At 41.5% G+C, this 26,793-nt stretch overlaps 1 protein-coding gene across 5 annotated transcripts in view; it reads left to right on the top strand.

Moving 5' to 3' along the window:
* LOC309859038 (tumor protein D52) overlaps positions 1-26,793 on the top strand; it is a 211,291-nt gene that overhangs the window by 16,999 nt on the left and 167,499 nt on the right. The window contains exon 1 of one of the 5 annotated variants that reach the window (XM_082719452.1): positions 989-1,161. The exons of 3 other annotated variants lie outside the window; for them this stretch is intronic. In XM_082719452.1, the coding sequence (XP_082575578.1) occupies positions 1,101-1,161 (61 nt within the window). In that variant the 5' untranslated portion in view covers positions 989-1,100. Of the gene's footprint in view, positions 1-988; positions 1,162-26,793 lie in introns of those variants that run through there. One more of the 5 variants, XM_082719448.1, reaches the window with a different exon arrangement.

Consider the following 26,793-nt stretch of genomic DNA (forward strand, 5'->3'; position numbering starts at 1 on the left):
TCACCGTACGGAATTTTGCCTGCGAATCTTCGTGTTCACCACAGATGAGTGGAATGTCTGCAGGGCGGTCTAGCAGAGGCTTTGGGGCTGTAGTTACAGTCTTGTGATTGCTGTTTTGGGGAGAAGTCCACGCTGGGGTGTGGACGTGCTGGAAAAGAAGCATTCCTCTAATCCCTATCTGGCTTGCCTGAGGAAACTTGAACATCTTTTGAGAAATTAGTTTTTTTCCTTCCAGCAGAAGCCAGTGGGCAGCCCCCTTGGGGCTCATGGGGAAGCAGCTACGGCTGTCACTCACTTCCTTCAGTGACCTGGCATCTCGAGATTCAAGCAGCTGTACGTAAAGTGTTTAGTATTTTCCTGTGCTTTGCAGTAATTCTTTACAATTTTCGGCCCATAAGTTAAACATCACCTTAGTGAACAAAAATGTATAAAAGCAAAGCACTAAAACATTACTTCTAAATAAAAAGGCCTAGCGACCCCTGTCATATACAGCATCCTTCCCCCACATTTATTTGTTTGGTGTCTCAGCGTCATCCTTTCTTTGAAAATACCTGTTAATTTAGGGAAAGATACACTAAGGGAAACATAAGCTCATTTTAATGAAAGTCAGAACCCAAGTCCAGACCTCATTTCCTGTATTCAGTAATATGTGTCCACTGGCCCTCCCCCTCTCCCCTGCACACACCCTGTCCAGTCACTATTCAGGTTCTTAATCACAAGCATGTCCTTGAAACACAGGCTGCTTTCTTTGGCTGGCCTTCAGGATATCAAGTTTCCTCTGTTCAAAGGGAACCCGAGACCTGCTTGTGCCTGGCTTCTTTCACAGAAGAGATCTTCTTTAAAGCTGGATTTGCCAGTCGCAGTTTTGGTTATTACATGTAGTTGGTGTTTGTGGGGGGACGGTGAGTGTCGAGGAAGGGAGTTTCCACAGCAGAATTTCAGACCTTGACCTGGTAGTGGTAGTGCAGCTGCCTTAGGTTGCTTCCGCCTGCCCAGGTGCAATTGGCTTCTGCCTGCCTGACTCTGTCAGTCACTGTTGCAGGCTGGCCTGGTCCTCCCACCCCCACCCCTGAAGATCAAGGCTAGCCCCTCATCTCCAGATGGAGCTGGAGCGGAGAGTAGGGGAGGACCTGCTTCTGAGATGTGCAGCGGTGTGGGGAGGTAAGGGGTAGAGGCAGGTTCCTGAGTGTTCAGAAATGTTTGTTCTAGAAGCCTCCCCAGGAAGGTTTCCTAGGGTTGCAGCATTCTGTTCTCGAAGACCAGAGAGGTGCAGGCCTCTTGCTTATACTGCAAGCTGCTCATGGGTAAATGCACAGGCCTTCTCTGACCCATATTGACACAAAGGCCATTCTCTCCTGTCTTGCCTTTAACTTGCTTCCTAACTCATTTAGGAATAGATCTGTCACAGTGGGGGCGTATTACAAAATGGTCTTGTCATATAACTTACACCTTCCATGGTGGTCTTTTTCTCAAGTTTTAAGTCTCTTCACTTCAGAGGTACATCGTTTTTTTCTCTATTACTGTTGACATAGTGTTAAATCTTTTCTTTTAAAAAAATCAAGGGAGCGCCTGGGTGGCTCAGTGGGTTAAAGCCTCTGCCTTCGGCTCAGGATGATGCCAGGGTCCTGGGATCAAGCCCTGCATTGGGCTCTCCGCTCAGCAGAGAGCCTGCTTCTCCTCTTTCTCTCTCTGCCTGCCTGCTTGTGATCTCTGTCAAGTAAACAAATTTAAAATATATATATATATATATCAGATATTTCTGTTATATGAGGCTATAACTTTTTGCTTCATCTTCTCTAGGTAAAGAACCCAAGCTTCTTAAATGGATTTAGCTAAAAATTTGGCCTTGTTAAATGAAGGAAAAAAAAAAAAAACATTGGCTGAATAGTGGGAGATGAGAAGGAAAACTCTGCTTGCTTTCAGGCTAAAAAGAGATGATTTTTCTCTGTACCATGGAGAAGCATGGCCCAGATAATTGAATGGCACACAGCTGTTTCTTTGTAGGTCTGCAGTCACTTTGAGCATGGGGTTTTGCTTGTGTCAAAGAACAAGTAGGTTGTGATGACCTCACAGTATCCAAGAGAATAAGAAAGAAAGAAACCGAAGAAGCCGATGTTCCCGAAACCCAGGACTGAGCATGTACTCTTATTCTGCTTTTACTCTCCAGCGAAACTTGAGTACTTGTTATAGAGGGTGAAACTTCTACTTAATCTTTTATTACAAAGCTAAGGTAAGAATATCTAGGCAGTTTCCGATGTTGGCTCTTTAAGCTTTGTAGGATATGTATCAAGGGTGATCCCTGCATTTTTGACATCAGATCAGCTATATTCTCACTTAAAAAATTTAGATGTGGGAAATCTTTAATTCTTTATAAAATACCACTTGTTTTTATTCTTAGTTTGGAACATAACTTGTAGCAATAATAGGAGATTAAAAGGTTATTTCTTATTGTCATCTCTGAGCTGAAAATTAAGTATATCTAATCCTATTTTTATATTACAGGTTTCCATTACCTTATTTTAAAGTGGATTTCAGAATACACTTGAGCATTTATATTCATGAATATTGACAGTAGTGGCTGATTTTACTTCGGTGAAGTTAATGAGAAATAAAATACAGGGGTGTGTGTGCGAGAGAGTTTATGCATTTCGGAGGTTCCACAACCTGGAAAGGAGATGTCAAGGCTTCGAGGGTTGGTGGCTACTATCATTTGTCCCTAACATTTGTCACTTAGATTTTAAAGCCCTCTTTCCGGTCTCCTGGGGACTGGGAGAAGCATTGGCCACTGCGGTGCGTGGGGCCAAGGAATCAACAAAACAGGACAACAAAAGACTTTGTGACACTTGAGCTTTTCCAAAACAATGTCTGCATTATTCTTTTTTTAAATCTTTGGTAGGTGGCTGTCCATCATACTAGTAGAGTTGACTGTTGTGCACTCTCTGAGCTCAGCCTGAGCTAACTGAGACTCTAGTGAGAGTTCTGGAGTAACATTCATATTTCACTTGTGTTTCATGATTTTTGTGACCGTCAGCATTTCCGTGGCTCATAGGGAACCTCCATTCTCCTATTCTGTCAGCTTTTCCTCTCCCGTAATTGCATGCTTAGCCATTTCTCCAGTCCCCTCCTAGTACCTAGAGTATCTAAAAAAAAAAAAAAAGTCACTTTGGATTATGGACGCAATGCATGGATATATTGTCCTTGTCAACAGAAGGCGGGGTGGGAGGGTGAGAGGATTTAAAGATATTCCCTCAGAAACCTCAGTTATGAGAGTCCCATCCTTTTCTTAGGGACCTGAATACAGACCTGTGTGACCAGCAGTTCTCAGGCTTCTGTTTGCCTCCAAGGGCTTGCTGAAACAGACTGCTTTACTTAGATGGCTGATTCAGTGGGTCTAGGGTGGGGCCTGAGAATTTGCATTTTTAGCAAGTTCCCAGGTGACGTCAGTGCCGCTGGTTCTCTAACCACACATTGGGATCACTCATAGAATTGATTTTTTGCCTATGTGTGACTTTCAAAAAGGCAGATACTCTCATATCATATGCATGTCTATATTTTTCATCCGCTCTGTCTCGTGGAGAGCTTTCTGCATTACAACACAGTGATCGTTTCTCATTCATTCATTTATTTTTTTAAGAAGAGAGAGTGTGAGGTGGGGAGGGAGGGACAGAGGAAAAGACGGAGAGAGACTCTTAAGCACGTTCCATGCTTAGCTCAGCACAGAGCCCGATGTGGGGCACGATCTCATGACCCTGGGATCATGACCTGAGCTGGTCAAGAGTTAGACACTCAACTGACTGAGCCACCCAGGCGCCCCCGTGATCATTTCATTCTTTTTAACTGTTGCATAATGTTTCCAACTATAAATATGCTCTAACTTCTATTAATGGGCATCTTGGTTCTTTACAGTATTTTTTTAAACTGTTGTGCATAAATGCTGCACTGAATGTCTTTGTTTATTCCTCCTTGAGGCAAGTATGTTGGTTTAGGATAATATGGGGAAGTGAAGTTGCTGAGCATGTATATATTTTATTTTATTTTTGTTCTGATTGATAATGTCACCCTGATTCTTTATGATGTTCACCACATTAACACCTAGCCCTGAGTAATTTGTTTTATTATCTTCCCAAGCTGGGGCTAAACCAGAGTTGCTAGGAAAATTGTAAAAATGTGCTGATTGGGCTCTTTGGAAATTCAGCCTGAAGTGGGCTTCGGGCTGCTGGCCAGTATTTTTTCACTTTTTGTAGACTTCCTAAAACTGATACTGAACTCTTTTTTCCACTCTCAGTACCCTTGATGGATAAGAATTGCCCTCAGTAGCAATGGCTCACTTAGTCAAGTTTCTAGAGGACATAGGTCCAATTGTATCTTTTTATGCGACATCGTCATTAGACTTCTCCGTTCTGGATGTTCTGCCCTCCTGTCAGGCTCTACATGTGGATAACCAGTGTAGCATTTCTTGTGTCTTCCACTTTTCTAAACCAGTTATTCCTCTTTTTCTGCTCTGCCCTGGGGAGTGCCATGTGTTGAGTGAGTTTGGCAGGTTTTAGGTGAGGCTGCATTCACGGATGGGTGGTGGGGGGTAAGTTTGTGTTACATCTCAACCCTGTCTTTGCTAATATGACTGATGAAATAGATGGGTAAAATTAAAATTAGGGGTGGGGAGCTCACACTGGGTTGTCAGTTCCTTGTTTTGCCAAGTCATTAAAATCAACCGACATAAAGCCCCGCCATCTTTTTCTAAGTGTGTGATTTTCAACACCCCCTCCCCCCTCCCAGATCAGGAAGAACATAATCTGAGTCAAGGACGTTACTTTAAAGTTCAGTTTCAAAAAAAAGTTTTTTTTTTCCTTTTTGGCTCTGGCAAGTGAAAATGTTGATTGATGTGGAGTGGTCCTAGTACATAGAGGAAGCTGACATTCCTTGAGTAAAAACATGTGAGGTCTGCAGGAGGCTTTCCTAGTTTGTCGTGCTGCTAATGGTACTCTCCAACGTGCCTGCTGGACGTGGGGTTGGTCCTCGACTGTGCAGCTCTCCTGAAGGAGAAGAATTCTCAGGATCCTTGGTCACCCGTTAGCGCTCTTTGAGCACCTGCTCGGCGCCAGGCACTGAGCAAGGTTCTAGATAAAAAGAAGCAGAGGAGGGAGTTCTTGAATTTCAGCAGCTCCCAGAGAGGCTTGCTTCGTCTATACCATGCAGACTGCTTTGCCGTGAAGACATGTTCAGATTTGTATGATGACAGCTGTCATGTGTGCTCACAGATCGCTTGCCATCCACATCTGCTGAGATCGGTCACTTTTGGCTACGAGCTGTGCTTAGACAAGGTTGCTCTTGTATCTCTGAGCATCTTGGGAGCATCTCCTTTGAAAGACAGGAAACACTCTTGTGAGCGCATCCAAATATCTCTTACCTACTTTTGTGCTTTTTTGCTTTGGGATGTGAAAATACCCAATAAATGGTAACGAAATTTGTGCTGATTTTAACAGCAGGGCTCCCCCAAAATAGAGTGAACCTCCTCCTCCCCTAGGACAACTTCAGCAGAGCCCGAGACAGTTGTGTGTTTGGAACCTCATGTGGTGTGTGGAAACAAATTAAAATATTACCCACAGCGTAACTCATTACAGTGTTAATTCTCTGGAAACAACCAAGATCTAAGGGGCTTATTAGGTTTTAAATAGATAGAGTGCTTTATTAGATTTTTTTTTCCTGTTACGATTTATTGGATGAGATGCTGAAGAGATTGAGATGACCTAAGAAATTTGAAAATCCTTCGGTTTGATTAAAATGCACTGAACACTGTGTGGAAGGCAGTTCCACAGCCTCAAGACCAGTTGTGGGTTTATTCCAGTGAACCTGATAGAAAAAGTATCTTGAAGAAAGGGCACTTGGTTCTGAACCATGTGTGCAGCCCATAAAGTTCCCCACAAGACTGCTATCCTGAAACCTAGTAAATATTTAATATGAGGGGACGTGTCTAAGGCTTTTCCTAGTGCTAAGGGGCTTGCTGCCGTTGCCATGGAGAAGCTGGTGCTGGTCTCAGCTGTGTGACCGACACTGCAGGCCCTTCAGGAAGCGGGGAGCGGGAGCGGAAGGTCACTGAACCTCAGTGAGCTTGGAGAGCGCTGTTGGTTCTGATGAGTATTGATCTGTTTGTTTCTGGTATCCCATACTGTAAAATGTCTACCGTTTTGACTGTTCACTATTTTTTAAAGTACTCGTTTTACTTGGAATTTGGTTTCCTGTTGTAGAATCTGAGGCTTGTATGTTGGTAAAATTAGGATGTAATTTAGTTACTAATTATTTGTATTGTTATCATGATATTCTTCACAAGAGAGAAGAGGACAAAATACTACACAAAACATTTGCCTGACAAGGATTCCTTTCATTTGAAGAAGCATAAATGACCTGGTTGGTTCTGACTGTTCCTTGAACTTTTTTTTCTTTTTTTTTTTTTTAAAGATTTTATTTATTTGACAGACAGAGATCACAAGTAGACGGAGAGGCAGACAGAGAGAGAGAGAGAGAGAGAGAGAGAGAAAAGCAGGCTCCCCGCTGAGCAGAGAGGCGGATGCGGGACTCGATCCCAGGACCCCGAGATCATGACCTGAGCCGAAGGCAGCGGCTTAACCCACTGAGCCACCCAGGCGCCCCTTGAACTTTTTTCTTTAAAACTAATTACAGAATTTATTATATATAACTTAAATATTGGAGTTTCTTCCTTAGAATTCACCTTACAGTTAGTCTACAAATAAACTGTGACTTTTATGATTGTTTAAAAATTTAATATGTATATTTCACAAATGTTATGAGAGGATAAATAACATTTTTTTGAAAAGTTTTTTTTTTCCTTTTGCCTGCTCTGGTGACCAATGTGGTGGAATATACTAGAATCTTAATAAACATTTCACACATGTGCTTCATGTTGAAAGTGAAACCATCCAATCCTTAGTAGGCTTTTAATCTTTATATACTCTTAGTCCCCAGAGTAGGTTTTTGTGATGCCTGTAGATTTTAGAAATGAAAACTTTTAAGTGATTGATCAGTTGGTTGCTTTTAATGTGGTGGACATTGCTAATTATGAAGCTTAAAGAAATAATTAGCCTGGACTGTGCTTATGGGTGGCCTCTTGCTATGTTTTAATGAGTTCTGGTAAAAGCAAAAATATGTGTTCCAAAATAACCAGACTTTTTTTTTTTTTTTTTTTTTAAGATTTTACTTACTTATTTGAGAGAGCAAGCCAAGGGGAGGAGGCAGAGGGAGAAGCAGACTCCCCGCCGAGCTGGGAGCCTGAAGCGGTGCTCAGTCCTAGGACTCTGAGATCATGACCTGAGCTGAAGGCAGATGCTTAATTGACTGAGCCACCAAGGAACCCTCAAATTAATCAAACTTTTAATTGGGGCTGTATATAAGTGAATTTGAAGGTTGTCTTTCCAACCCTAGATCCTCTCTCTTTTTTTTTTTTTTAAGATTTTCACAAAAGATAAACATTTCACAAAAGATAAGCCCCACTGGATCTCAGCCTTGAAGAGTTTTTATAGGAAAAGAATATTCTTCATAAAAGTGATATGGAGATTGCCTTACTAGAGTAATAAATTCATGTGTATTTTTTTTGTTACCTAACATACCCTAAAACTTAGTAGCTTAAAAATTTAGAGAGAGTATTTTAGAGAGAGAGTGTGGACAGAGGAAGGGGCAGACAGAACTGGAGGGGGTGGGGGGGCGGTAATCCTCAGGCAGACTCCCCACTGATTGCCGAGCCTGATGTAGGCCTCCATCCCAGGATCCTGAGATCATGACCTGAGCTGAAACCAAGCATCCGCTGCTTAACTGAATGAGCCACCCAGGCACACCACCTAGAGCCTCTTTCTCAGGATTTACATCAACAAAGGAAAATAGAGATGACTTGACTTTGGGTTCTCGTGTTAGGGTTTACATTCTGCGATTTTGGGCACAGCTTGTGAAGGCTGGCTCCAGTGAGGGGAAGAGAAGAGGATGAGATAAGAAGCAGCCTTCTAGATGTTTCACATAAACTTGTAGATTGTCTCATTTAGTCCTTTGGAAAGCTGTCTTCGTAAGTTACAGTAATTTACCGGTGGGAGATGTGAAGGCCCAAGAAGTGGATACTTCCTTCCTTGGTCTTGCGGTTCCTAAATGTGGAATCAAGATGCAAACCCAGATGGGTCTGCTTCCCAGGTTCATGCTCCGTGACCGCTGCCATCAGCTGCTGGAAGCCTTTGCTGCTGACTCGGTGGGTGGTGGTCTGTTGACTCCTGAACTGCCTGCTTTATCTCACTTCCTCTGTGGATGTGTGAACACATGTTTCCATCAATTATTCCTTCTCTGTTCCCTTCTGGTGGGGTTATAAGAGAGAGTGTAGGGGTGGGGAAAGGAAGGACAAGTTGAGTTCTGCCCAGGACCAGTCTGTTGTTTGTTTTTGTTTTGTTTTGTTTTGTTTTTGCTTTCTTCCTCTTTCTCAGACTCGCCCCATTTTCCGAATGCAGTCGCTGACGACAGCAGGCCTCTCTACAGTTAATCAAGTCTTTATTACTGGGGATCAGCTCAACCCTAACTAATGTCCAGTAATATCTCTCCCTAGTTTTTTTTTTTTTTCTGTGCGTAGGTGTGGGATGGCTGAGAATCCTTGATTGGACTAGGCCAGACTGGGGTTAATGAGAAGATAGAGACCTCCTCTGTGCTCCGGGAGCTAATGGCTTGTGTGGGTTGCAGACCTGTGAGCCTTCACTGCACCATAAGACAGACTGACCTCATTGTTAAAGTGACTCCCACAATTTGAATTAAGGGGAAGGAGTTAGTAATTCTGGTGAGGGAGAATCCAAAGCATTTTCAGAAAAGATAAGCCCCACTGGATCTCAACCTTGAGAGTTTTAATAAGGTTGTCCCAGGAAAGAATATTCTTGATAAAAGTGGTATGGAGATTGCCATGAATAAATTCATATGTATTTTTAAGTTACCTAACACACCCTAAAACTTAGCAGCTTAAAAAAAACAAAAAACAAAAAACATTTGTTACCTTACATAGTTTCTGAAAGTCAAGGATCTGAGACTGGCTGGCTACGTAGTTCTGCCTCAGGGTCTCATGAGTTTGTAGTAAAGCTGTTGGCTGGAGCTTTAGTCATCTCAAAGCTTGACTTGGGTAGTCTTTGGCAAGAAGTGTCAGTTTCTCACTCCATGGTCCTTTCCATAGGGCTGCCAATGACCTGATTTTCATTGATCCTATAGGGGGAGAACCCAAGAGCTGTTTTTCATTGGTCAGGCAGATGGTCTCCCATACAGGTGTATGACTACCAGCAATCATTGAAGCCATTTTGGAGGCCATCTTGTGGCTCACTGTAGGGATGGCCTGGTGTGTAATGTGTGTGTGGAAAAGGGGCAAAGCCTCTGTACCTGGAACTTAGACAATGAGGAGTGATATCTGGAAAGTGAAATTGATGTCAATACGGTGTGAGTTCCATGACTATACTTTCAAACAGTATAGTCTAGTAGGAGAGTTACAATTTGTAGATAGGTATAACCCCAGGTGGAAGGCAAAATGCCTACAGAGGTATGAGTTACAAATACGGGAGTTCAGATTTGCTAGCCGGAAGCAGAGTCAGATTTGTAGGAGAGGTGGGGTTTGTGTTTGAAGGAAATGGTCCAGGTGTTGCTCATATTGAGGTCCAGCTGTGAAGTTCATCTGTGCCTCACAATACTGTGGACTGCTGTTAACATCTTGATTGATTTATTCTTCCTGCCAGGATGACAGAACCTGTAGTCATTACTGGATTTTAACGTTAAATTTGAAGTAACTTCACTAGTTGACTTGATAATGTTGACCCCTCCAACTTGTTTCTATTTTTGAGCAAAGAATGGAGGATGGTAGAAATGTTTACTTGCTTAGGGTACTGCCCACTACCCACGTTTTATGTCGTATAAAATTTGTTGCCGGGGCGCCTGGGTGGCCTAGTCAGTTAAGCATCTGCCTTCGGCTCAGGTCACGATCCCAGGGTCCTTGGATGGAGCCCTGCATCGAGCTCTGTGCTCAGTAGGGAGCCTGCTTCTCCCTCTTCACTCTGCTTCTCCCCCACCCCACTCAACTCATACTCCCTCCCACTCTCCCAAATAAATAAATAAATAAATAAATAAATACAGCCTTTCAAAAAAATGTGTTACCATATGTAACCAGTGCATATAACAATAGAGTATTGTGGGGAATTGTGTGTGTGTGTGTGTGTGTGTGTGATGTGTGTATCTAACTGGGCATCAGTGTTCTGCGTCCTGCACTGTGGTTGTTTTCTGTAGCCATACGGAAGCCTTCACCCTTGTTACCGACAATAGATTACTTTTCAGAATTCATTCATTTCTTTAAGACCATTAAAGCCTTAGGGACTAATGAGTAAACCCCCTAAATATATTACCTTACTGTTTGAAAAAGAGTTAATGTACCTGGAAAGGCGAACTATTTTCTCTGGTTAACAAGGTGGAGCCCGGTGTTCCCAGTGGTTCAGGCTATAATAAGCACTTGGTGAATAAGAAACGATGTTATTCTGGAGACAACTTTTAAGTAATTAGAATTTTACCTCATTTTAATTAAGATTTTCTAACTGTCACCTGTCTCCCCAACCGCTGAGTGAGGCACAGGTACTTCTTGTCAGTCAGGTTCTGTGACTGACTCTGAGGGTGACCTCAGGAGAACCTAGGATTTGGGTTTAGAGAGGGCTCACGTTCTCTCCACCAAACAAAGAACACTGAGAAGAGGCCATGGAACCAGTCTGTGTGTCACAGCTGGACGAGTAGTGACAAAATCTCCAGGGCCTTCTTGTAAAACAAAGGCATGTTTTGTTGTGTGGGGAGCATAAATAGGCTTTTTCTCTTTTTCCTTTTTTTTCCAGTCAGATGTGAAATTGGAATAGCTTAATGGTAACACACAGCCTGCTCGTCGAGCTGTCCGTGCACCTCTCCCGTGACAGAATAGTGAGAAAGTGTGGGTCCAGGAAAAGTGTGGGTCAGAAGAACTGGGCTGCGGGACCCACCTAGGAGACCATGTGGGTCAGGCACGTGTCCCTGAACTTTAGGCTCCTTCTTACAAATGCTCTGTTATGCCTATCTAGAGGCTTGGAAGGATAGAAAAAAAGCCACTGTATTTGAGTACTTTTAAAAGCCATCAGGCACTATCCAGATACACACTACTCTTTATTGTTGCTTGTTATTTTAGTACTTGTGCTGAATTGTTTCCCCAAGGGAAAGCTTTACCTGTCCTTTAAACCGCATGGCCCCAACGGTGGGTAATTATTAACTCTGTTAATCTAGATTACATACTGTACAGTCTTTCGATAACATGAGCATTTATCATTTTAAGTACTCAAAGTTTGCAAGTCTGAAACTCAAAAAAATTATGTTTTTCACAACTACTACTCTAGATGCTGATGGGTATGGGACTTCTTTTTGGGGGTGATGAAAAGTTCTCAATTTAAATTGTGATGGTTTTGGGGGGTGCCTGGGAGGCTCAGTGGGTTAAATTGTGATGGTTTCACAACTGTGGATATATGAAAAATGTCAAAAAGTATGGTTTTTATTGTATGTGAATTATGTGTCAGTGAAGCTGCTATTAAAAAACAAAGCACTGTCCTTAAATGTTTCCTACAAAAATCCCATCATCTCCTCCCTCCCTGCCAGTGTCCTGGACACTGTTGAGTTGAAATCATCCAAGTAGTACAGTGGGATGAAGGTAGAAAAAAGGGGCAACAGGGGTGAGGGTAAAACCCCAGGGGGTGAGCTCCGCAGGGAGGGCTGGGGAGGGGGTTTGGTTGGTATCTGGGGGGACTTGTGGCAAGAGTGAGGCTCTGGCGGGGGAGGGGCCGCAAATAATCATGGGAGCCGGTTACATGTCTTGGGTATGAAGTTGGGAATGCTGGTATTTTGCAGTGCAAATTCTGGTGACTTGACCTTCAAAATCAGAAGCCCTGTGTTGAGGGAGTAGGCTTAAGGCCAGAGGATGGCTGTGTTTTGAGAAAGTGGGGCAGAGGGGAATTCACGGAGCCATAGATTCTTAATTTTTAGAGGGTGTCGTTGAGTAGCAAGGTGAAGAGCCCTGTCAGGTCCTCAGAGGAACAAAAGCCAGGCAGTGAGGTGAGGCAAGAAGGCGGAAGCCAGGCCCTCTAGGCAGCTCCCAGAGATTTGGTTACAAACTTTGGGAGTGTGGTGTTCAGTAGCCCTTTGGGTTCATTTTTAGTTTTTTCACTTGTGTATTTTTATTTTTAATAAATTTTGTTGAGTATATTTTCGATTTTCTAGATGCATATAGTCTTGTGTTTGGTCACAGTGTATGGAAAGCCTTTTCAGATGTATGATTGCCAAGCAGAAACCACTCTATTTTGGTCTGGCACCTGCAGAAGCGGACTACTGAAACTTAAGAAACCACATTTTGCTGCTTAAGGGGCATTCAGGTTATCTTCTTGTTGAGTTTTATGCAATGAGGTTTCAGACTAAGGTTTCTGTCACTTTAGGTCTCTTATTGTTCAAGACTGTCACCTTTTGAACACTGTCTTCTGAGAAATATTTAAATTCTGAAGGACAGGGCTAAGCCCTTCATTAAGAGACAGTATTCACTAGTACAGTAATTAACTACTATGATGATCCTCCTTCTGAAGGATCCTAACCAACTTATTTTCATGTTTATGGAAAATAATACATGTTCAAGGCAGAAGAATTCAAACAGTACAAAGGGGAGTACAGTTAAAATCAAATCTCTTCCCCCGTGACTCATTTCCCAGAGACATGTGTTATCATCAAGCTCCTTGGATGTCCTTTAAGAAGTGGGTAATGGTAAATGTATAACCATTTAACGATCCAAATGAGAATATGTCATACACATTATTCTGCACTTTGATTGTTTTACCTAACACGTATCTCCTTGGATGTTTTTCTTCATCTAACACAGATGGATAAATCTTAATTTTCTTTTTTTAAGAAACAGCTTTATTAGTTAAAAACAAAAACAAACAGGGGAGCCTGGGTGGCTCAGTGGGTTAAGGCCTCTGCCTTCAGCTCAGGTCATGATCCCGGGGTCCTGGGATCGAGCCCCGCATCAGGCTCTCTGCTCAGTGGGGAGCCTGCTTCTGTCTCTCTCTGCCTGCCTCTCTGCCTACTTGTGTTCTCTGTCAAATAAATAAATAAAATCTTAAAAACAAAACAAAATAAAAAAAACCAAAACCAAAATGGGGGCACCTGGCTGGATCAGTCAGCTAAGCAACTGCCTTCAGGTCAGGTCATGATCCCAGAACCCTGGGCTTGAACCCCGTGTCTGGCTCCCTGGCCAGGGGATAGTCTGCCTCTCCTCCCTCTGCCCTTCCCCACTGCTGGTGAGCTCTCTTTTTAATAAATAAATAAAATCTTTAAAAAAATAAATAATAAAAACAGCTTTATGAGGTATAATTTGCAGTAAATAATTTCTATATAATTTTGCCTTGAAATTCAATTGTTTAATGTGTGCAATTCAGTTTTTAGTAAACTTACAAAGTTGTAAAACAACCACCACAATCCAATTTTAGAACATTTCCATTAGCCCTGTGCCTGTTTGCAGTCCTGGCCACCACTAACGCACTGTCTCTGTAGATTGATTTTACTCTTTTTAACTGCAACCAGTGGTCCACTTTGTGGAAGTACAAAAAAATGTGTTAAAAGTCTCTGTCCAAGCAAATCTAGATTTTTGCTGATGTTTTATTTTGCTGCCTCCATACTTCCTCTTTAAAAAAATTTGACAAGGTTGAAAATTTTGCTGTTGAGCCAGACTTGGTAAGAGTGAGAAGGGGATTTTAGTGAAAGTTGTTTATGGATTTTCCAGTCATTAGCTGGAGGACTGGAAGTGTTTTAGGGCCGGGGTAATTATCTGTATTTGAAAAGAAACTGCCTGAGGTCATCCTGGATTAGGTGGAAGCCTAGGCATTAATGCATATTTTATGCATGTGGGGAATTGGAAATCTTACTTACATGAGACTGAGGGGGGATTTATTATTATTTTTATTTTTCACTGTCTCTAAGTAGGAGGATTTCAGGAGTAGCTGAGTGTTTAGGGGTGTATCTTAAGATATATTTTCAAGCTCTGTTTTGGGACCCACTATTGGGTCATGGATTTTAACCAACTGTTTTTTTAAAAAAAAAAAAAAGAAGTGGAACAGAATAATACCAAAATGCTATGCATGCCATGCACACTATAAATGGTGAACATTATTTCTGAAAATTCCATTTTAATTGTAAATTGTGTGTGTTTGTATGTGTGTGTGTATTTGTGATGTAAACATTAGAAACATCAAAAGTCCATGCCCTAGGAGTTAGTTTTTCAATTTCAGTTAGGGGAACAAATAGATTATATTCTGGCTTTTTCTTCATTTGAGCTGCACTAGAACTCTTCCTAGGGGCAGATAGGATGAGAGGCCTGAGGGAGGGTGGTTCATTGAGATGAACATTTGTTGGATATTGTCTGGAAAGGTGAGCCAAATGGTCTGGGAGAGTAGGAGATAGAAATGAAAATGTTCAAGGAAATTTCCTGTGTGACCACTTTTCTCTATCAAAATATTGAATTACTTCCAAAGTTCTAATGAGGAGGCTTTGAATACATTTTGGTTAGTTTATCAACTATCTCATTCTGGCTTTTTTTGAGACCGGTACATTTCTCTAGACTGAGGAAAACTTTAGAACAATTATGTTTGTTGGATCTGGTGGTTGGAAGTTAATTAAAGGTCCTGTACTTTCATCCCTGCTGTAATCTCTCCAGTGTCTCTTGTCCTTACTCTTGCCCTCATCCTGCTGAAGGGGAATTTATTCTTTTGCCAGGCATCCCCGTTGTTCTCCAGCTTCTTCATGTGGAGGACCTTTAGGCTTCCTGTGTCTGTGGTTTATGGATTGGGCAGTTACGTTCTCTATTGTTGTGTGACTCATTTCCTCACAACTTACCAGCTTAACAAATATTTATTATGTCAAGAATAAGTCAGGAATTTTGGAACAGCTTCTCTGGGTGACGTGGCCTAGGTCACTCACTCATGAGATGTGGTAAAGTTGAGGATTGGGGTAGTCATTTAAAGGCTGAATGAACAAAGGATTCACTTCCAAAAGGGCTCACTTATATAGTTGTTCGCCGAAGGCCTTAGTTTCTGCCTGCGTTGAACTCTGGTGGGGATCTGCTTGAATGTCTTCAGGACAACCCTCTGTGGGATCAAGAGAGGCAGAAAGGCAGAAGCCAGAATGTCTTTCATGGGTTGTGGTAAGGACCAAGGGCGGGAATACCTGTACATCATGTCACAGTGTCTGGTACATAGTAAGGACACAGTGTTTTAGTTGCTGTTACAATTCTTGAAATAATTATGACAATGATTTAGGGTCCATATGTGTCTATTGTATCATCGACTGTATGGAATACTATGTATAGGGAAACTGTTTTTATTTGTTTATTTTTTTATATTTGGAGGACTTTCCCAATCTCCATTCCAACCATAACTTCTAGATCCCTGTGTCTTCATTCTTTTGTGCTGACACAAAAGATAATGAAGACTTAAGTCCTAAAAAAATAACAGTGGTCTTTTTCTTTGTCATTCTTTGCTGAGTTTTAGCTGTTGTTCCCCCTCATCTCCCAGTTTATTCCTAGTAGTACCTGTACAAGATGTATGTGATTACCTCAGTTTGACAAATATAGAGTAAAAGGACCAGAGAGATGCGATGATCTGTCCAAAGTCACATAGCTAGTAGGTGGTGCAGCTAAGACTTGAGTTGAGCTTTATGAATTTATCTTCTTTTCCCATGAGCATCAAAGGTTATGTATGGCTGGTTGAACTGCTAGAATCTGAACACCATGAAGTAACTCAAAAGTGGCATGGTAACTAATTACTCGGGGTAACTAATTACCAGGTTATGTTTCACACCTCTTTTCTTCCAGCCCATTGTTAAGTTCCATTGGTAGAGGACTTCCTTATGTGGCACTGTATCTTTTTAAGCTCTCTGTTCCCTCAAAGTTTCTGAAGCAGGGGACCTGTATTTGTGGCTCTGAATCAATAGGGGGTGGCAGAGAACAGCAAAAGAACATCTACTTTCAGATCCTGTCCTTAAACACTTTGAGGGTTCCTTAACCCCCCTTCCCTCTCGGCGCCTCTCCCATCCTCAGCATGGGGTATTGTCCATCCAGGCAGCACTAGTCCGTGGCCCCTGGTCATTGTGTTGTGTCTGTGTGGAGATTGGTTTACAGATCAGTTTGCCCGTAGGAACCTGAATCCTCACAACAGTAAGTCACTGGTTTCAGTGGTCAATTATGGAACATGTACCATGTGCTAAATGACTCGCCAACATGGAAGGATTTGATCCTATGAGATTTTTAGTCCAGTTTTATTCATGAGGAACTTGAGGTTCAGAGTGTTTACGTTTTAGAATTTCACGCCTCTAGTAAGTGGTAAAGCCGAGTTTGCATTCCTAGTTTTTCTGACCTTACAGCGCTGTTCTTAACTAGGATGCCGGATTGCCTATTCACACAAGACCTCTCCCTAGACCATAGCTTTTCCCATCCATCTCGACTCTCATGAATCTGGGGTAGGTGGTTGCCACAGGGAGTAGCTGTAAGGGCGTGTATGGCTGTGACTAGCCACAGAGGACCTGCGCTTTCTGGGTTAAGTCTACTCATGAGTTCTCACTGAAGGATACCTGGTCCCAAGGAAGATCGGATGTGGCCAAATGTCAGCACTGTTGTGCGGGGCTAGAAAAGATGAGCCTCTCAACACTGGTCCAAGCACTTTTTTTTTTTTTTTAAGATTTATTTATTTTAGAGTGAGAAGAAAGATTTGTGATTCAGTGGTGGGGGCATAGAGGGAGAGAATGATCAAGTAGACTCTCTGCTGAGCAGGGCTCATTCCCACAACCCACGAGGTCATGATCTGAGCCAATATCAGGAGCCTGAGGCTTAACTGATTTGCCTTCTTCCCCTGTTTTTATTTTAGAACAGTGGTCTGAGGACGCTTGCTATCCAAAGCTATCTGTTGATAGTACCAACTTTTAACTCTGGAAAATTCAGCTAGAGTCTGATCCTGGTGTAGTAGGAATGGAGGATTTTGGAGACCCATTGATCATTTGGATACGGAAGAAGAGGATTTCACCTGGATATTAGTTAATATTATCAGATTAGTACCTAAAAGTGAGCCTGTCTTCCTTAGTGTACGAGTTAGTACTTATGCTAGGTATTTTGCTGTGAAAAATGTATACTGGGATTAGCAAAGCTTATTTATCAGAATAATAATTTTTTAATACCAAGGGAAACACAAGTTGGGCAGAATGGGATCCTTGGGCTGGTCAATCATCTGTTTCTCCTGTAGTAGGAAGTCATTTTGGAAATCTCGGTGAGTCTGCTGAGTCTTCCTTATTATTCCAACACTATTATTTCTTCTTGGCCTTCCTTTCCTTTTATTTACACTTATTCTTTAGGTGATCCTTCTCTAAATGAATTCAAATGCCGGTCAGTCAGTGACTCCTGAAAGCACCACTCCTTTTCCCTTACCACCTTCAGGAATTTCTGGAAGACTCTATGTAAGTGGGAAGGGAAAACAAAACCAAACCAAAACAAAACAAGACACTATAAGGACTTGGGAAAACTCTGGGGGAGCTTTTGGAAAAATAGCTTTTTCCTCAATTCCTCCGTCCGTCCTGCCCCCTCTCTCCCTTTCATTCGTTCATTCGTTCATTCGTTTGTTCTTTGGGAAAAACAAACACACAAACAGCAACCCCCCCCCCCCCACAACCCTTTTATTTGTTTATTTATTTTTAAGTAGGTTCTGGGTCCAATGTGGAGTGTGAACTCATGACGCTGAGACCAAGAGTGCATGCTCTACAACGGAGCCAGACAGGGACCCCAATCACTTCCTTAAAAAAAAAAATTGTTTTTCTTTAGCACTTAGATTGAATAGTCATTTATTTTGAATGGTGAAAATAGGTTTTTTGTTTTGTTTTGTTTTTAAAGATTTTTATTTATTTATTTGTCAGAGAGAGTGAGCACAGGCAGACAGAGTGGCTGGCAGAGGCAGAGGGAGAAGCAAGCTCCCTGCTCAGCAATTGAGTTCCAATATGGAACTCAATCCCAGGATGCCCAGATCATGACCTGAGCCGAAGTCAGCCGCTCAACTAACTGAGCCACCCAGGCATCCCTGGTGAAAATAGTTTAAACATGATAAATGGTTCTTTTCTTGGTTAACAGAATCATGGAATCAGGTATTAGTTTCCTGTCCTTTAATTGATACTGTAGTGAATTGAAGACTGTTTTTGGGAATAAAATATTCCCAGTGAACTGGATTAAGGTCAAATTCTATCTTGAGGGCAGGCAAGGTTCAACTAACCTCAGTTAGATATCTCTAAACAGCCCATCTGGTCACTCTACATTTTAATGTTTGACTCCTACCATTACTTCAGGCTATAAACTGGAAAATTTTTTTCTTGTATCTTGCTTGTGATTTCTAGCCTTCATATCGTCCATCTTAACCTAAGAAGGTAACTTAGAATCCCTGCTGTAGGCAAGAAGTCTAGAAGGAACAGCATGTGTAACATCCTGAAGGTTAGTAACTCTTTGGAAAACTGCTCACCAACCAGGATGGTTAGCACATAGGTGCTGGGATTGGTATGCAGAAGCCAGAGGGAATTAGGGGGCTAAGGGTCTTATGTGCCACATGAAGGAGTAAACTTTTTCCCAAGAGCGGTGGATAGCCCTTGTAGAGCTTTAAGCTGTGCAGTGACATGATTGGGCTTTTGTTTGCAACTCAGCATTGCAGAACGAGTTAGAAGTTTTTACAAATGGTAAAAACGAGCCTGTGATATAGACTTTCTTTGCTTTACTTTGTGTCAGTTCTTGCCCTTATCCTTACCCCCTTCTCATAGTGTCTATGCTGAACGTAAACAACCTTCTCAAGCCCCATAGTCATTCCCTCTTCCTTTCAGCAGATGCTCTTGCCTCCTTTTCACCCAGATTTGAGACGATCAGATGTAAGCTCCCCAGCTTTTCACCTTTAAAGCTGAATCTCTTTCCCTCTTCAGAGCATGTGTGAGCCACCCATCCTCACCCAGGGTAAGCATACAGAAAGAAATACAGCAACAGAATTGGGATTTGAGAGATATGGGGGAATTGCTGCCACTGCAGACCCTAGCTGAAATCAGCTCTGCAAACTATGGAACATAAATTGTGGTTCCTTTGGGGAAAATAAGACAATGACATAAAAAACACGAAGACAGAGTACAAGAGCAAAGAAAAGCTACTGAGCACTTAGGTATATCCCAGCCAACAAATTCTGGTGTTGACATTACTGTCTGTTTGGCATTCTGTTTATAGTACACAGTAATTTGTTCGTGTTGGTACCCTGTCAGATCTTGTAATGCTTATATGCAAATTTCATTTAAATTTACTGGATATATAACTTTTAAAATAATATTTAATATAACTTAAATTTTTTAAACACAAATTACACATTATACACACATTACATACTCCAGTGAAAAATTTGTGTAATATTTTGTGTGTGGTTTGATTTTTAAAACAATAGCAATTATTTGAAAATTGTTCTTTTTTTTTTTTTTTTTAAGTTCATGTTCTGAGGCAAGCAGATAGGGGTCGTAGGAACAATTAAGAACTTTTCACTGGTAATAAACTCATGTATATTTGAGATGAATAAGGAGATGAGAATGAGGAAGTGTTAAAGAGGGAGGGATCTTATTTATACATTTTAATTATCAATATAAATGAAGGAACGTATCAGCCAAAATTTACTTGCTAGTTACAGGACATTCAAGGAAGCCTCAGAGGTTTAAAGTTTTATAAAGGGGACATCTGGGTGGCTCAGTTGGTTTAAGTGTCTGCCTTTGGCTGTGGTCATGATCCTGGGATTGAGTCTTGCGTGGTGCTCCTTGCTTAGTGGGGAGCCTGCTTCTCCTCTCCCTGCTTGTGCTCTCTCTCTTGGACAAACAAATAGACTCTTAAAAAAATATAAAGTTCTATAAAGGATTCTATAATTTATATATTTTTTAATAGTTGGAATAGAATAGTACAAAGGATGTAGTCATTCTGGTAGTATTCTGTCCTTCCTTCCTCCCAAAGAATCCAGATGGAAAAATGATCTGGAGAGATTTAGAAAACATGAAAGGGTGAAAAGGTAATTGTTTTAAAAATTATTACAAATTTGGGTTAGGGGCCTGGAGGAAAAAGAAATGTGACTTGGTAACTAAATAGAAGTATCTGCCCTAGAACTTTGCTTTTTAAAATTTTAACAATGTTACCATGTTTTCATATTGGTATTTCTAGCAGTCTCACTTTAAAAATGGAGTCGGGGGCGCCTGGGTGGCTCAGTGGGATATTGGTATTTCTAGCAGTCTCACTTTAAAAATGGAGTCAGGGGGCGCCTGGGTGGCTCAGTGGGTTAAGCTGTTGCCTTCAGCTCAGGTCATGATCTCAGGGTCCTGGGATCAAGTACCGCATGGGGCTCTCTGCTCAGCAGGGAGCCTGCTTCCTCCTCCTCTCTCTCTGCCTGCCTGTCTACTTGTGATTTCTCTCTGTCAAATAAATAAAATAAAATCTTAAAAAAAAATTGTTAAAAATGGAGTCAGGCTCTTTCATTCTGTAATAGTTTCCTAGTGGACATAGCTTTCCTTACTCCCTTTATTAATCAACAGTGCTGTAAAGGAATACCCTTATATATGATGTGTCTAGAGTGACAATTCTAAATTCTTAGAAGTAGAGTTGTTGGATTATAAGGTCTGTATATTTAACATTTTTATAGATGTTACCAAATACCAGCAAAAAATTTACACTAAGTGTAAATCTTCGGTAGTGAATTAGAATGCCTGTTGTCTAACATCCCAATATTATCAAACGTTCCTGATAGAATTTTTCTTTTTTCTTCATTTAAATGACTTTTTTTTCCTTTTAAGATTTTATCTATTTATTTGACAGAGAGAGAGATCACAAGTAGACAGGACAGACAGGCAGAGAGACGGGAGGGGGGGCAGGCCCCCTGCTGAGCAGAGAACCAGATGTGGGGCTCTATCCCAGGACCCTGAGATCATGACATGAGCTGAAGGTAGAGGCTTAACCCACTGAGCCACCCAAGCACTGCAAAGGACTTTTTTTTTTTTTTTTTTTTTTTTTTAATATAAAGGAAATTAGCTGTTTGGCTCACATAGTCCAAACACCTGTCCATTTGTTATTTGACTTTTGGCTTTGTTTATGGTAGTTGTCACCAAATAAAAGTTTTACATCTTCATGAAGTAACATCTGTCCATCTTTTCCCTTATGGCTAACGAGTTTTTTTGTTATTTTAGAAAGTCCTTTCCACTCCAAGATTAATTTTTAAAAATGAGGGGAAAAAATCCACCTATAATTTCTTTTGTAAATGGAAGAAATAAATGGAAGAGATGTACAATAAAGTATTTCTTCCATCTGGAGTATTTTTGAGTGTAAGGAGTTATGGAGGTAGGGATCAAGTTTTATGATGTATCTTTTCTTGATGGCTAGCACATTGTCCCCATCAATAATTACTGAATCAGCTGTTGTTTCTTTGCTTCTGCAGTTAGCTATCTTGATGGAAACCAGTAACTTATCTTTAATTATTGATAACACTTCTTTTTTTTTTTTTTTAAAGATTTTATTTATTTACTTGAGAGAGAGACAGTGAGAGAGAGCATGAACGAGGAGTAGGTCAGAGAGAGAAGCAGACTCCCCATGGAGCTGGGAGTCCGATGCGGGACTCGATCCCGGGACTCGATCCTGGGACTCCAGGATCATGACCTGAGCTGAAGGCAGTCGTCCAACCAACTGAGCCACCCAGGTGTCCTGATAACACTTCTTTAATGAATTTGTTTGCAGCACATTGAAATTGATGTGAATAAAATGTGTATTCAGGACTAGCATGGCTCCATTTTTTAGGTAGAGAATTTTAGTTGCAGAATTTGAGAAAAAGAACCAAGAGCTCTGTATCCATGCTGTCATACATATCTTAGTTTATAAGTAAGTAGATTTTGTGACTAAGTGACATTCTGTCAATTTTTTTGTCAATTTCATTTCACAGTTCTTTTCACGCATTAATGAAATGATTGTCAAATTACCAAGATCTGTGTAAATGAAGTGAACATGCAATAAGCAGGAGGAATATAATCTATCAAAAACATCCAAGCCAAAAAGACAGAAAACAAAAAAAGACCATTCAAGCCATCACGTTGGAATTGGAGAACTAACAAGTATTGAACTGTTTTAAGTTGAATAAAAAAAAAACTGTTTAAATTTATAGTTAGCTGATGAATCAAGTAGATTAGTTGATAATGGTTTCTAATTGTGAATTCTTTTATTTAAAGTCTTTTGGGGGGGATGTCTGGGTGGCTCAGTCAGTTAAATGTCTGCCTTTGGCTCAGGTCATGATCCTAGAGTTGTGGGATCAAGTCCTGCATGGGGCTCAGCAGAGAGAGCCTGCTTCTCCTTCTGCCTACCTCTTCCAGAGTCCTGGGATTGAGCCTACCATCAGGCTCCCTGCTCATCGGGGAATCTGCTTCTCCCTCAGCCCCTCAACCTGCTTGTGCTCTGTCTCTCTATCTCTCAAAGAAATAAAATCTTAAAAGAAATTGGTTTTTGTTTTTTTTAATATGCTGTCTTTTTTTTTTTTAAAGATTTTATCTATTTATTTGACAGAGATTACAAGTAGGCAGGCAGAGAGATGAGGTTGGGGGCGTGAGCAGGCCCCCTGCTGAGCACTGGGGCTCATCCCAGGACCCTGAGATCATGACCTGAGCCGAATGCAGAGGCTTAACCCACTGAGCCACTCAGGTGCCCCTAATGTGCTGTCTTAAATGACAATGTTCTAAATAATTTAAAAGCAGATTATTAACTTTTATCTTCAAAAGCAGAAGTATTGGGTGCGTCTGCCTTCAGGTCAAGTTGTGGAACCCCTGTTGGGCTCCCTGCTCAGGGAGTCTCTCTTCTCCCTCACCCTCTCTCCCCTCCCCTCCCCTGCCCCTGCTCTCTCTCTCTCTTTCTCTCAAATAAATAAGTAAAAACTTAAAAAAAAAAAAGAACACTTAAAAAATACTGTATTTTATTGACTCCCAAATTGGGATCGGTACCATAGTAACATCTGAGATTAGATGAAATGCCTTAATTTTTTTAGCCTAAAATTTGCTAGAACTTTTGGCCTGCTAATTAATAACCACTTGGAAAAAGAAACACCAGGATTATGTCTCCCTTCCATTTGCGCTGGATTTGCCTCTTCTTCTTTACCCGGGACTCCGTACTCTTCCACATTCTTGTTCCCCTTCAGCCTCTTTCTTGAGTCTTTGTTCTTCCTTTCTTCATAAACTGTTACCTCCTGAGTCAATAGTTTGTTTGTTTGGTTTTTAAGAATTTTTTTTACTTACCTGAAAGAGAGAATGAGTGCAAGGTGGGGGAGGTGCAGAGGGAGAGAGAGAATCTCATGCAGACTCTGCACAAGCGTAGAGCCCTGCTCGGGTCTTAGTCTCACTGCCCTGAAATCATCACCTGAGCCAAAACCACTGAGTTGGACACTCAGCCGAAGGAGCCACCAGGCGCCCCAGGAGTCCAGTGGTTCTTAATACAGTTGCACCTTAGGATGGCCAGGGGAGCTCTTGAATGACTGATGTTGAGAACCATTGCCTTAGCCTGTGGAACATGCCAGTACCCCTTCTTTCCTCTAGGTGCCGCCCCATCTGCTGTGTGGTTGTCCAGAGTGGGCAGCTCTGACAAGTCTTCCCTCCTCACCTTTTGGTCAGGTTCAGCCCGTGTAATGAGGCTTACTCCTCTCACCACTTCCCTGAAGTGCTGTTGCTGAAGCCAGTCCCTGCCTGCCTGCCCCTGATTTCTCCTTCCTTATTTGACTGGGCAAAGGGAAGAGACAGGGAGGGAGGGAGGGAGAGAGAGAGAGAGAGAGAGAGAGGCAAATCAAGAAACAGACTCCTAGCTGTGTAGGACAAACTGATGGTTACCAGACAGGAGGTCGATGGGGGAATGGATGAGACAGGTGATGGGGAGTAAGGGGAGCACTTGTGATGAGCACTGAGTGATGTGTGGAAGTGTTCAATCACTGAAACTTACATTACAACTAATATTGAAACTAATATTACACTGTATGTTAACTAACTGGAATTTAAATAACAACTTTAAAAAAAACCTGTTTTCCCTGCCACTTTGGATATTCTTCCTCAGAGAATTTCTCAAGTGTTCAGCTGCCTTTCTGTGCTGCTGATTTCTTGGTTATTCTCCTCAGTATCCGGATCTTGTTTCCACCTTCCCGTTTAGCATATCTACTTGGATAACCCATGAACTTGACGAAAATGGAATTTATTTTTCTTCAAAGCTGTTTAACCTCCCATGTTCTTTTGGCACCACCATCCATCCAATTTTCTATGTTTAGAATTCTGAGAGGCGTCTTTTTTTCTTTTTCTCTCTTGCCATGCAGTCATCTAATAAGGGCTGCAAATTTTATGTCATAAATATTTCTCAGCATTTGCCTTTTTCTCTCTCACAGACCACTGGGGTGCTCCCTAGCTCAGGTCCTCATCCTCATGTGGTTGCTATGTGGTCTTCTGACTGGACTCCCTTTTGGCTTGTCTGTGCTTGCTTGCTTTTTTATCCTGTCCTATGCTCCTGCTCTTCATGGGCTGTGGCAAAAGTCCAAAGGTTCCCTAAACCTTACTTTCTGAACTAGCTAATTCACTGATTGTCCTTAGAACTGTCATGGCCTTGTTTATTGCCATTCGTTCAGCCCTGACCCTGCTTCCGATTCAATGCCTTATTCCTTCTGTGCACTCCAACTTGGTTTAATCTTGTTTTCTGTTTCATTTTGAGATGCAGTGAGTTGCAGTTAGAGAAAGTCTAGTCCTAGTAAAAGAACTCTTGTGAGATGTTAGTGAAGTAATTTGTTTGATTTTCGGGGCGCCTGGGTGCTCATTGGGTTAAGCCGCTGCCTTTGGCTCAGGTCATGATCTCATGGTCCTGGGATCGAGTCCCGCATCGGGCTCTCTGCTCAGCAGGGAGCCTGCTTCCTCCTCTCTCTCTCTGCCTGCCTCTATGCCTAGTTGTGATCTCTCTCTGTCAAATAAATAAATAAAATCTTAAAAAAAATTTATTTGATTTTCAGTTTTCTCATCTGTGAAATGGTAATGATGATAACACATCATTGCCAAAGGATTTTTTTTTTTTTTTTTGAAGGCTTACTTGGGATAGTGTTTTTAATATATAAGGGGAATATGTAAAGTAGAAAGAATAATAATGATAAACCCTAATTCCTTTATTATCAATTATATAATTACTAATAATTGAAAAGAAGACCTTCCACTGTGTTTTATTACCCATAGCTCTACAAACTCAGCTGGAAACCAATGAAAATCTTCCAAATAAATAAAAAAAAAGGATAAAGTCAGACTGGAGCCTTGTCTGCAAACCAGGCTGCCCGTCTAAAAGGGGACAAAAAGCGATCAACCAGTGCACACTTAATGTCTTTAAGGCAACGTAAGTGGTTATGTCTGGGCTTGGTGTATTTTGAAATTAAAATCAGGAGTTTATACTGCAAATGTAATCTCAGTAGGAACTCCTTGTAACAAACAGAGTTCAGCAGGCCGGGGAGATTACATTGCATTCTTCCCTGTGGCTCCTGAAGTTTCAGGGGATTAGTGTGGCTGGTTTCTGGAGTTGGCTCCTTCTATACAGCGTACTTGTTAGTTTTTACAGTAAAGTGTTTATGAGGATTAATGACTGTATTAAGTAAGAGTGAGCCTAAGACTTTCTGAGAGCTCATTATAAAATCATATAGTCAAAACCTCCACTCTGTGTGACTTTCACCTTTGAATTGAATTGAATAATGTGACTTCTTACCCTGCAGGGAGAGGAGAAGCTGTCATTTCAGGTGTACTTGGGACTCCTCTCATGTCTTGCCTTTTCTAGGGCTGTGAAAGAGTGGTAGTTTTTCTCTGTTCACCTTAAATAACACTTAGTATTCATTCATTCATGAGAGAGAGAGAGACTTCTTCTTCAGGAGAGGGGCACAGGGAGAGTGAGACTCTCAGCAGGGTCCATGCCCAGTGTGGAGCCGGACTCTGGGCTTGATCTCTTGACCCTGAGATCCTGACCTGAGCTGAAACCAAGAGTGGGTCCCTTAACCAAATCAACCCCCAAGGTGCCCCAAATAGCACTTGGTTTTCAATTGATTATTTGTTTTTAGTGGGAAATAGAAGAATGTTGATCTTAGTTATCTTGGTAATGATCTTGTACTTAGCTGGATATATTCATAAATTTGTGTGGATAGAGGAAGAACAAACCAACATAAATTTGAATGTTTCTTTTAGTGCAGATTTTTTTTGTTTTTAACACCACATGAGTATATCTCTGTTGTGAGGCATATGGTTATTGAAGAAAACCTGCTTACTGAAAAATATTTCTCTGAGTTTTTTAGCTGAAATAATTATAAACATTGTTTTATATTGTTCACTGAAGAGGGTCAGATGACTGTTGATGAAAATACAAACCATTTGGGGCGCCTGAGTGACTCAGTCCATAAGCATCTGCCTTCGGCTCAGGTCATGATCCCAGGGTCCTAGGATCGAGCCCCATTTTGGGCTCCCTGCCCAGCGGGAAGCCTGCTTCTCCCTCTCCCACTCCCTTGCTTGGGTTCCCTTTCTTGCTGTGTCTGTGTCAAATAAATAAATAAAATCTTAAAAACAAAACAATACAAACCATTTTTAAGATTACAGCTGCACTTCACTTGTATACATAGATTGTATTTAAGTCCCATT

Source organism: Mustela nivalis (genome assembly GCF_964662115.1).
Source record: "Mustela nivalis genome assembly, chromosome: 2".
Classification (NCBI taxonomy): domain Eukaryota; kingdom Metazoa; phylum Chordata; class Mammalia; order Carnivora; family Mustelidae; genus Mustela; species Mustela nivalis.